Source organism: Petaurus breviceps, unplaced genomic scaffold (genome assembly GCF_028583685.1).
Source record: "Petaurus breviceps papuanus isolate PSGF00001 unplaced genomic scaffold, PetGlider_PUasm1.0 188, whole genome shotgun sequence".
Classification (NCBI taxonomy): Eukaryota; Metazoa; Chordata; class Mammalia; order Diprotodontia; family Petauridae; genus Petaurus; species Petaurus breviceps.
Genome location: NW_027185804.1, coordinates 42,586,501 through 42,598,264, shown reverse-complemented (window position 1 = coordinate 42,598,264; position 11,764 = coordinate 42,586,501). Strand labels below are relative to the sequence as shown.

The following is an 11,764-nucleotide window of genomic DNA, read 5'->3' as shown; positions in this document are numbered from 1 at the left end:
TTATTTATTCCCCCCCCCCCCCTTGCTTTTGGTGGTTTGTCTTTACTGCCCTACAATTTCAATCCTGCTGTCCATGGTGCCATCCTTGGCAGCTCTCACTAACTAGGAGCCTCAGAACTTGGGACAAATTTACTTCAGCTGTAGATGGGAATTGAGAAATAAGCATGACAGAGAAATCAAAAGTGAGCAAATTCCTATTAATGGATAAATTAGATTAGAAATAGAGATCATAGCATGTGAAGAGATTGAGTAACTTGAAAGTCAGAACCTTCAATGGTTGATGCAAGGGTTAGGGTAGAAAAGAAGACAGAAAGCTCAATATCAAACTTCTTGGGGAGGGAGAATGATAACATGGAGGTTCATTAATGACAGAAACAAGAGTCATGATAGAAAGTTTTGAAGTAGAAATAATTACTGAATGATAATGGTAAAGGAAAGGACTGAGGCTGGCAAAAGGGAGGAAAGTGAATGTCATCTTTTTCTGGCTCTGTGTCAAGATATGTGGGAAAACAAGAAATCAGCTTTGGAGGGAATGAAAAATGTTGTTGTGTCTTTGAGAATTCAAAGAAAGTAAAAATAATATCAGAGAAAGAAATCTATGATCATGGGAAAATAGTTTAGAGATAGAAGAGACTCTGGACCTCACTTAGTCTAAATCTATCTTTTTTTACAGATGTAGAAACCAAAGTCCAGAGAAGCTAAGAATGAATGCAAAACATCAAGGTGCCTGATATGTGGCAAACACTATAGTTTAGACACAATACAGTAGCAAAGGTAATCCATGTCCCCAAGAAGCTTATATTCTAATGGGAGAGACCACAGACTTAGAGGAATGGTAATTAGAGAGGGACACTTTAGTGGAGAAAGTTACAGGGGATGGTGAGTTGGAATATTTAGGTGCCTATAACATGCCCTATCAAAGAGCAGTGGCAAAATTGATTTGATCATGTTTTCAGAATTGCAGAGGGGTAGTGTGGGAAGGTTGGTTGTTAAGGTTGTCAGAAACATAGGAGGAGGGAACGAAGTGAATACTTCCTGAAGTATTGGGCCCAGTGAAGGCATTACCAATCAAGATGGAATGAATAGGGAGATGGGTGGGTCATTTCTCAGGAAAGAAGTTAAAATAATGAAATGGTTAGAATCCCACATGCCTAGTAACACTGAGAAAGTTTCAGGACCAGCATGTAAATTCGTGTTCTCTTTCTATAAATCCTGTGCTCATTTCCCTAAACAACAAAAGAGGATGATTCCCTAAGCTCAAAGGAGAAAGGGAGGTCAGAGGTCAATATTGCCTGGGGGTAAGGCTAGGGCTGTGCTTACTATTTGAGGGATGGGGAGGAGAAGCAGGAGCCTATTTCCAGGGACCATCTGCTTTGCTTACACCTGCTCCTGAACATGACTTAAGTCATATACTTTAAGCAGATCCTAGGCTGTATGATTCATTGAAAGAGAAAATGTGGGGAGAACATTGTAAAATCAGTGAAAAGGTACTCCAGAGTATAGGTAAACTGATCACAGGACCCTAGTGGGGTGAAGTGCAGCATGGGGCTCGGTAAGGTTTAACACAAGGATAGGGTATATGTGTGGGGGCAGTGAGAAGTTCACCCCCTGGTGGGAGGAATAGTGCATTCTCCAATCCGCATCTGGGGCAAAGCCCCAGTTGCCCTATATTAATTCCAACTTTGTCAATTCCAAATTCATCCTGTCTCCCATATTCAGAACCATGGAGTAAGGTCTCCTTCAGCTCTCCTCTAATCACTTACCAAGTCTGTTTGATTCCACTCCTGCGATGTGTCTTTGATTTAACTCTTCTCAATTACCCTGCCGTCATTATTGCCACCTGGATTTTTACTAAAGCTTCCTTTCAGGTAGTCCTTCTTCCATGATTGCCTTTCCCTATCCTTTTCTCTAATCCATCTACCATGGCCCTTCCAGTATAATCTTTTGCTTTCATCTATTTATCATTTGTTCAGCGACTCCCCTTTGACTTTCCTAGAAGTAAAGGTCAAACTCTTTATCAGAATGCCAGTATTTAATTTAAAAAAAAATTTCTTATTGAAGACCACTAGCATTTGTTCAATACAGTGGAGTACATTCATCCATTACACTTATCTATCTGAGTTCTCTCTGTTGCATGGAAATGTTTTTAATGTTGTCTGCCTTTTGTGCTATCCTTTGATTTTATTGATTAAAATATATTAAATTAAACAAACAAAAATTACTCTTTCTTTCACATTCAAGGCCCTTCACCACCTGGCAACATCATCTCATATTACTCTCCTCCAAGCCTTTTATGTTTCAGGACTATTCTTTAACCCACTTCACCCCAGGCAAGGTCTGTGTGCTCCTTTTGCTCACAAAGTTCCGAATGCCTAGAATGTCTTTCCCTCCTTTTATTTGTTGGGGAAATTTCTATGTATGTTTGAAACATCAACTTAAGTGATACTCATGCTGAACATGGCATCATGGGACTTAAATTTAAATTCCCACTCTGAAACTTACTTCTTATGTGACCTTAAACAAATCCTTTACTCTCCCTGGGCTTAAGGTTATTCATTGGTAAATGTGAGTGTTGGAGTAGATGGCCTCTCAGGTCTTTCCCAGCTCCAGATCTGTGAGACTATGATCTCTGAGAAGCCTTTCTTTGTCCATGACAATCTTCCCACTCCTTTATACTGCTCTGATGTGCCTGTCATGCAAATGTTATGTTGTTATTCCATTTTCCACTGTACATAATTCATAATGTGATAGAAAACTTCCTTTTAGCAATGGTCCTATGAATGGCATCTTTGACCTCCTTGTTCCTTAGGCTATAGATGAGGGGGTTCAACATGGGGATCACTGAAGTATAAAACACAGAGACGAGTTTATTGGTATCCATGGAGAAACTTGAATTAGGCCTCACATAGACAAAGAAGAGGGTCCCATAGAGGACGGTGACAGCAGTGAGATGAGAAGAGCAGGTGGAGAAGGCTTTCTTTCTCCCTTCTGCAGAGTGGATCCTCAGGATGGCTGTGAGAATGTAGATGTAGGAGACAAGGATGATCAGGCCGCTGAAGACACCAACAATCCCGGCAATAACAAAAACTAATAACTTATTGATGCTGGTGTCAGCACATATGAGGGAGAGGAGGGGGAAAATGTCACAGAAGAAGTGATTGATGACATTTGGGCCACAGAAGGGGAGACGGAAAGCAGCAGGAGTGTGAATCATGGCATCTATGAACCCAACAGCATAGGGGATAACCACCAGCTGGTTGCAATGTTTCTGGGACATTGCAGTGGAGTAAAGCAATGGGTTACAGATAGCAACATAGCGGTCATAGGCCATGGATGCCAAGAGGAAACATTCAATGGCCACAAAAAACCCAAAGAACCATTGTTGTAAGGCACAGCCCAGGAAAGAGATGGTCTTCCTCTCCTCAAAGAAGTCCCTAAGCATTTTGGGAACGACTATGGATGAGAAGCTCATGTCCACAAAAGACAGGTGGCTGAGGAAAAAATACATGGGGGTGTGAAGGCGGGTATCAATCCGTATGAGGATAATCATTCCCAGATTTCCTGTCATGTTAAAGAGATAAAAAAATAGAACAAGAAGGAAGAGGATGACCTGTAGCTTTGGGTGATACTTCAAGCCCACGAAAATGAACTCAGTGACTCTAGTGTAGTTTCTGCTGGCCATTTGCTCCTTTCTTGCTTTCTAAAAGACAAAAATACACTGCCACAGGATTGTGGGATTTTGAGTTAGGAAGGCTCTCATGATCAAGTTGTAGAGCTGGAAAATATCTTTTCATCTAATTAAACTCTTTCACCTTGCAGATGAAGAAACTGAGGCTTAAGATAATTAGTACCACATCATTACTATGTAAGAGTCAAGATTTAAGTCTAAGAATCCTAACTTCATATCCGTTCTACTACTGTGTCATCAGAATCAGCATCTGCAATCATATAATGCTATATCTACAAAGACATATCCACCATCACTTGGGAGGAGGGAGAGGGTTGCTTTGTTTTGTTTTGTTGGTGGTGGTAGTGGTAGTAGTGTTTTTTGGGCCATTCAATTTTGGGGTAAAAATTATGTGTCAATGGCTTGGAAATTCACCTGATTTAAACATAATTGAAGCTTATGGACAATAATCGAGTCTTTAATTAGAAATATGTAGATGAACTTAATATATAATATGGTAAAATTTTGGTTTGGTCATGAAGAATTGAAGGATATGTGTTAAAAATATTGTGAACCCAATGTCAAATCAGCTTAAAACAAGTGACTGTAATAAAAGAGAATATATTGCATAATAAAATTTTTAAGGTATAAAAATTTGTAATGTTTATTGAATGTCAACCAATTTAATTATGGTACTTGGTCCCAAGTAATTCATTCATAGCTATAGAATCATATGATCTATATTCAGAAAGAACATCAAGAGCCTCTTGTTTAAGGTTCTCATATTACATGTAGGGAAACTGAGACCCCGAGAAGAGAAGTGACTTGCCTGAGATCACCAGCTACTAAACGAGAAACTGACATTGATTTGCAATTTCTAATCTATAAATACAGGACTGTTTCTTGTCTGCCACAGTGCCTTCTTGGTGCGACCTAGCTCAGAATATAAGACTAAAGGACATTATTTGTCTATTTATGTTCCCTAAAGATGGAGAAATAATTAAGGGTAGATTGGCAATGCCAGCATTATTAGGTGGGTCAGAGGGCTATAGGACCAGAATCAACCCCACTGGGGAGTGAGTCCTAAGGAATCTTACCTAGAGAACATCAGAGTATTCTTAATGACTTCTTTTTCCTAGTAAGGTTCAGAGCTACAGGAGCATTATTTTTTTCATCACCAGGTTAAACTTTACATAATGCTACTGATGTAATTTTTTATATAAAGTTTTGGGTGTCAGTTGGGGGAAGAGGAAAAAAATGTCATCTTATAGTTTCCTATTTAAAATAATCATTCTCACTAATTGAGTACAAAGCTCAATTGATTCTGAAGTGTTATGCCCTTGAAATGCTAAGCACCGGAAAGAAACTTCAGTTACACTACACTAGTTATTTCTCTGGTGAGAATGAAGGCTCCCCAAAACTCATAACACAGAGGATATAATATCCTTTAACAACTGTGGTCTGAGAAAGAGTTAAGATCTCTAATCTTCGAGTCAGGAGGTATACACAGAAGTCTTAGCCCTAGCACTTACTAGTTTGCTTACCTAGAGAATACCACAAGAGTTCTCTCAGTCTTAGTTTTCTCATCTGTAAAATGACAATGACATGGCTCATGATGTCCACTTCATGGTGCTGTTGGGAAGAAAATGCTTTTCATCTATTTTTTTCATGAACAGATACCATAGTAGAGAGAGGGCTGGTCTTGGCACTAGGAAGGCCTGAGTTCAAACATGTATTAATTGTGTGACCTTAGACAATTCATTTACCTTCTTTCAGCTTCAGTTTCCTCCTCTGTAAAACTGAGGTAATAATAGAGTCTACCTTATATGGATCAAATAAGATAACATGTGAAAACTACTTTGCAAACAGTGAATTGTTAGGTAAACATTGGTTATTATGGTTAATACATATTTAGAATGCTATAGCAATGTGAGATTGGATTTCCTTGGGATTCTAAAATCAAAATCTGCAAGATGGGCAGACTGCTAGAGGGGGTGGAAGGCATTACTCAGGGTCAAGAAAGCCTGAGTTCAAGCTCTGCCCCTGAAACAACCTTAGCAGGATAAGCATAAGTCACTTACCTGCTCCTTGCCTCCAAGAAGCCCATCAGTCAAGGAAGTATTTCTAAAGTGCCTGCCATGTGCAGATCTGGAGGCATGAGAGCTTCCTGAGCAGGAAGTGACATAGAAAAACCTGAGTTTCAGGAATCCATCTTTGAAAACACCACACAGTGAAGAATATTTCCCTGGTGTTTTGTTAATGTGTTTGAGTACAAGAGAGCCGCGTGGCACTGTCAGCTCCCTTCCCTGCCTCCTTGTACTTCACAGAATCCTGTTCAACTAGCACTTGCCGGGGCTGAAACTTGAAATCAAGGTTCAGAATTCTACCTTATAGCTATCATATCTCAATGTTTTCCTATTCTTTTGCAACATTCTGGAAGCCCTACCACAGTTGATTGTTCTAGGGGAGTGAGGTGAATGTGGGAGAGGCATAGATGCTTTTATTCTTATAAGGAAGCCCCAATATGGAGGAAAGATATTGTGGATTTCATTTTTAAAAATGGTGATTATGTGTGCATTTTAAATTGGGAAATTAAGCTCCCTGAAACACACATGAATAGAGCCCTTTATAGGACAGGTTAGCTGATACATAGCTTTGAAGAACTAGACTTAAAGAAAAGTCTGGGTTCAAATCCAAACTTAACACCTCCTGGAAGGATTAAATTGGCTAAATCTGTAACCTCTTTGTAAAAATGCAGTACAATATGAAGTCCCTGTATGCAAAGTAGACAAGTTAGTTTACTATAGTAACTTCTTTCCCTGCTTATTCCCCATGCTTGTTATTTCCTCCCTCCTCCCTCCCACCTCCTGAATTCCCTGCCTTCTTTGAATCTCAGCTAAAGCCCTTCCTTCTAAAAGAAGCTTTTGCTGATCCTTTTTATACTGATAATTTCCCTCTGAAATTATATTTAATTTACTATCTATCTATCTATCTATCTATCTATCTATCTATCTATCTATCTATCTATCTATCTATCTATCTATCATGTCTATCTAGTTTGTACACAGTTGTCTCCCTCATTAAATTGGAAACATTCAAAATAAGGATTGTTTTTGCCTTTGTCTCCCCTTAGCATAGTGCCTGGTACATAGTAGGCACTTTATAAGTTCTTGTTGTGACTTAACTTCTTGTCTTACATTTCAATGATACTGACATCACTTTGATATTTCTATTGTCTTCAAAAAGGATGGCTTATTGGATGGGAGAAAAAAGAATGCTTTTGGATTTGTGCTCATGCTGTAGATGGACTTTAGATAATTCATTTAAAATTATCCATTGTCTATTTATCAGGTACTTTAGAGGCATTTATGTTTGCAAACTTGGAGTCACACTCAGTATTTCCTCTGCTTTGGTTGGCTCTACATTGTGGCTACAAAAAGATCTTTTCATTTTAAATATAAAGTCCATTAAGAGTGAAAAATGAAATAGAGTGGTGGTTGAACTACATGTAGTCCTTGGACTGACTAATGGTCATGCCAGATTTGGTCAGTAAAGAGTGCCGTACAAATACTTATTAGCTGTAAGCCAACCACATTATCACTGCACAAGGTCCCTACTATTACATTCTTGAATGCTTTAGTTTGGTGGGTACTCTGTTAGGTACAACTGTTTTCTAATGGATACCTTGATTTTCTTAAAATCTATAAAGAGGAGGGGAAATTTAAAAATAACTTACACGTTTTTGATTTTTTTTTCCTTTGAAAGGTAACAATAAGAGGGTCTGAATGGATTGCTCAGTCTTCTGTTTCTAAGAAGTCTCTTTCCCACCTCTCCTCTCTCACTCTTCAACCCTCACCCATTACCACCTCAGCCCACAGAGGACCCAATTCCATAGCAGAATTAAGCTTTTTCTTCTCAAGAAGCATAGTTTTATCTCCATTGTCTTGGGGAGATATTCTCCCTCAAGTGTCCCCTTCCTTGGGAGTTATGCTATTAAGAGATAAACTAATTAGATGGGACTTAACCATCTTCATAACTTAAACTGATCCATAGAGATTATGTTTAATATTAATATGCAATATATTATTCCTTTAACTGAAGGAATTGGTTTTATTTTCTTGTTGAGCCATTCTTCAAATGTTCAAATTCCTGTGCAAAAGCAAAAACTCTTGGTATCCCTCTGTACCCCTAATAGTCAATTCAGTACCCCATAATAGCTACCACTTCAATAGAACCTTGAGGTTTAGAACATGCATTATTTGTAAAAATCATTGGAAATAGAGAGTGCTAAGTAGTATCCTTATTTTCAAGGGGTGGAGACTAATGCTTAACCAGATTAAGTGACTAGCCCAATTCTACAGGCAGCGTATCTAATAAAATATTATTTCCACTATACTATACTGTTTTTTTTTCTGTAATAAAGCAGCCACTACTCTTTGCCCACCCCAGTTCCATCATGTGGAATATAATAAGGATAGACTTGATATCCTCTTAAGATACTTCCAGCTTTAAATATATGATCCTATGTTTCAACTCCAGCCTTGACATTAAGATTTACTACCATATCTGCTCTGTATGGGACAAGGTGATTCATACATACCTTTGCATAGGGATAGAATCCTGTGTTCAAATCAAAATTTGACAAGTTGATATTTATTATCTATCTGATCCTTGATTGAACCTTAATTTATTCATTTGTAAAAAAATAATATAAATAATGCTTGTAGAATTTATCTCACAAGGTTGACATGGGACTTAAAAATAGATAATTAATATAAAGTGCTTTGAAAACCTTAAACACCAAAGACATGCAATTTGTTATTGTCTGAGTGAATAAAGTTCTAGATTTGGAATTGGTAGACCTGAGTTCCAACACAAACTGAGACATTTCCTAATTGTGTATACTTAGAAAAGTCAATTAACTTCATGGATCCTTGATTTCCCCATTTCTAAAACGAGAATAAAAATTTTTGTACTATCTTCCTCACGGAATTGTGAGCATCTTGCAAACTTTCAAGTACTATGGGAAAAGAACTATAATTATTATTCAAAAAGGTTTTCAGTCATGTATATTTACTTAATAGTCATAAGGTCCATCATTTTTCATTTCTGAATATTTTGCAGAGCACTTTGACATATAGCATCTCACCAGATCACCACACTGATCTTATCAGGTTGGGAGGGTATTACTATTGTCCCATTTTTTAAAAGAGGAGACACTGGAGAGGTGAAGGGAGTTATCCAAGGTCACATATTCACCTATTCAGAGCCTTGGGAAATTTCTAGAATACTCAGAAAATATATTAGTATATTAAGGATATGGTCAGAAAGTGAATAACCCTTTATCTGGGTCATGTAACTCATAACTCTTAGAGGAAAAAAAATAAAGGTTCATACTCCTCAAATTATTAATTTTTTCTAGATTCTTCTATTACTGAAAACTAGTTTGTATCCTCAAGGCTTGAAATATTAATTTTAGTTTTTTCACTTTTAATAATCATAAATGTTACAAAAGTTTATGTATGTTTTGAAAAAAATTATATACATACATATATATATATGTGTGTATGTGTGTGTGTGTGTGTGTGTGTGTGTGTTGGGCAAACTAGTTTGGAGCAATGGTGCCATCCTGTGACAAAAAGGAACATTAGAATGATTTTACTAAGCCAGTCTGATAAAACAAGCAAAGTGTGCAATTTTGAAAAAATTAATGAAGTATTTATTGAGTACTTACTCTCTGTAAGGTACTGGGCTAAATGCTGGTGATTAAATAGATACGTAAGATAGCCCTTGATCTCCAGGAGCTCTCACTCTAATGGAGGAGAGATCACATATGGAAGGTTTCAGCTGCAAGTCAGATCAAAAGGTCCCATAATTTTAGAGTATAGCAACAAAGCAGATGGTATGTCCTATACTTATTGTCATTTCTACTTTTGTGTTATCTTGTGGTTTTCTTTAATAAAATTCTTTCTTGTTTCTATAATTTGTTTTTGTTATACATATCTGTTAATATTTTATTATTTAGTCTCCAAATGAGTTTGAATCCTTTTTTTAAATTGTCTATTATTTTATTATGCTTAATATTTCTGCTTTTCTACATTTGTTTATGAATTTTTGTAATAATAAATGCACCAAGTTAAGCTTAGTTAAATGTATATTCCTTTTGACTCCCATTTAGTACACATCAGAGAGGTGTCATATTTAAATTTCATTTCAGGTTTTCGATTACGTTGTTTTTCTCTTGAGGAGATTGGTCAAGGTCTGAAATGGGTACACCAAGCTGCTAACTTGCTGTAACAATGCTGTCCATGTTCTCAAAGTATTTGCACTATTTTAACTTTATAGAATAATAATAATAATATCAGGTGTTGTTCTTGAATCATTTTAAGTTAGGTTTCACTCTGTGTGCTTGTTTAGGGTTTTCTTGCAAAGATACTGGAGAAGGCTGGCATTTCCCTCTTCAACTTATTTTACAGATGAAGGAACCAAGACAAGCTAGAATGACTTGCCTAGGTTAACACAGCTAGTAAATGACTGAGGCTCAATTTGAACTCAAATATTCCTGATTTCAGGTCTGGTAATGTATCTACTATGTTATCTACCTACACAATAATAATAATAAGTAACATTTCTGTAGATTTTTTGTAGGTATAAGTGACTTGCCCAGGGTCAAACAGCTAGCAAGTTTCTGGGACTAGGTTTGAACTCAGGAAGATGAGTCTTCCTGACTCCAGGTCCTATGCTGTATCCACTATGCCAACCAGCTGCCCTCATTTTTCTAGCGACAATAATGAAGATTTTCCTTCATTTAATTTTTTTTATGCAAAGGAAATCAGAATGGACAACTTCTGACCATGAACTGAATGAGTGCCATAGAGAGCTCAACAATTTTCTGCTATTTGAGAGCAGGATTGCCCAGTAATAATTTCACTTAAAAAACAGCAAGAGCTTTGCCACATCAGAAGAAAAGGGAATTGCAATTCTTTCCATTTGAAACATATAAGCAAATAAGAAGCTTTCCTCAGTTGCACTATCCTTTTCCAAGTAAGTTCTGAGGATTCTTGTCCCAACTCTTATTCTCACAAGTAAGTTGTGGGTCTCAGAATAAGGCTACATTCCCCCCTCAGGGCTGTAGAGGTACCTCTGAGGAGTCATAGATGACTCTCTGATTTCATTAGCCTATGTCCCCAACATTGTGCTTCTCCCCAGTATTAGCAGCGGAGAATCAACCAGTCAGTCAGCCTTAAGTAGCTTTTACAAAATGGATTTATTAGGGTTATCTAATAAGAGTAGTACAAAACATTCCCCCAATGACTGTGACTACTCTTTCATTAGTACTTATTGAGCCCAAGGGGAAAGGAGTTTCAAGCTTAGAACACACATCTGGTACCAGAGGTGACTTCCAGCTCCAACTTGCTAGGCATCCTTTTCTCCCATTTGTACAGTGGTCGATTCTCCTAAGCTTGATAAGTCTGCATCTAGTGTCTTTTTGGTTTCTGATGCAGACACTGCCACCAGCCACTGTAGTCCTGGTCATGCCTATGGGATGCCAATCTGAAGATGGAAATATAACATGTAGAAGACTTTTGGAAGATTACAAAGTCTCCCTTGAACCAATGGTGGAGTAGGGGGTGGGGTGGGAGGAGGAGAAAGGAGATCAATGCTGAGGCTGGAATTGAGGCTTCTTCTTTCCCTCCAGGTGCTCTGTTGGTCCTCAGGAATTGCTGAACAATGTACCCTCTTGGGATGTGAAGCCATTTTGTGGTCATTGTAGCTGTTATTGTTCTACTTTGTTATTGTTGTGGCTGCTACTGAGGCTGCTGTTTTTAAATGGTCACCTTTATTGAATTTCCTCCCCAACTTGATTGCCTCAGGAATATTTACTAGAGAGCTTACTGCTTGGTCCAGACTAGCCCTTCAAACAATCCTCAAAACTTAAATGGCTCAAGGGAACCAAGGCCCAGCCATTAATATCACTTCCTGATGCCCTAAGTAAAAATGTCACTAGGAGCACTAGCATCTCTCAAATGACTGGCTGGCAGACCCACAAGGGCAACTTCGAGGCAGGAGACTATGCATAATGCTCTCTCTGCATGT

The 11,764-nt window shown here is 37.9% G+C and overlaps 1 protein-coding gene across 1 annotated transcript; it reads right to left on the bottom strand.

Moving 5' to 3' along the window:
• Positions 1–2,737: 2,737 nt before the first annotated feature.
• On the bottom strand, positions 2,738–3,682 carry LOC138163639 (olfactory receptor 5G9-like). Its single transcript, XM_069091074.1, has one exon. The coding sequence runs from the start codon at positions 3,680–3,682 to the stop codon at positions 2,738–2,740; it is 945 nt and encodes a 314-aa protein (XP_068947175.1).
• Between the last annotated feature and the right edge of the window lie 8,082 nt (positions 3,683–11,764).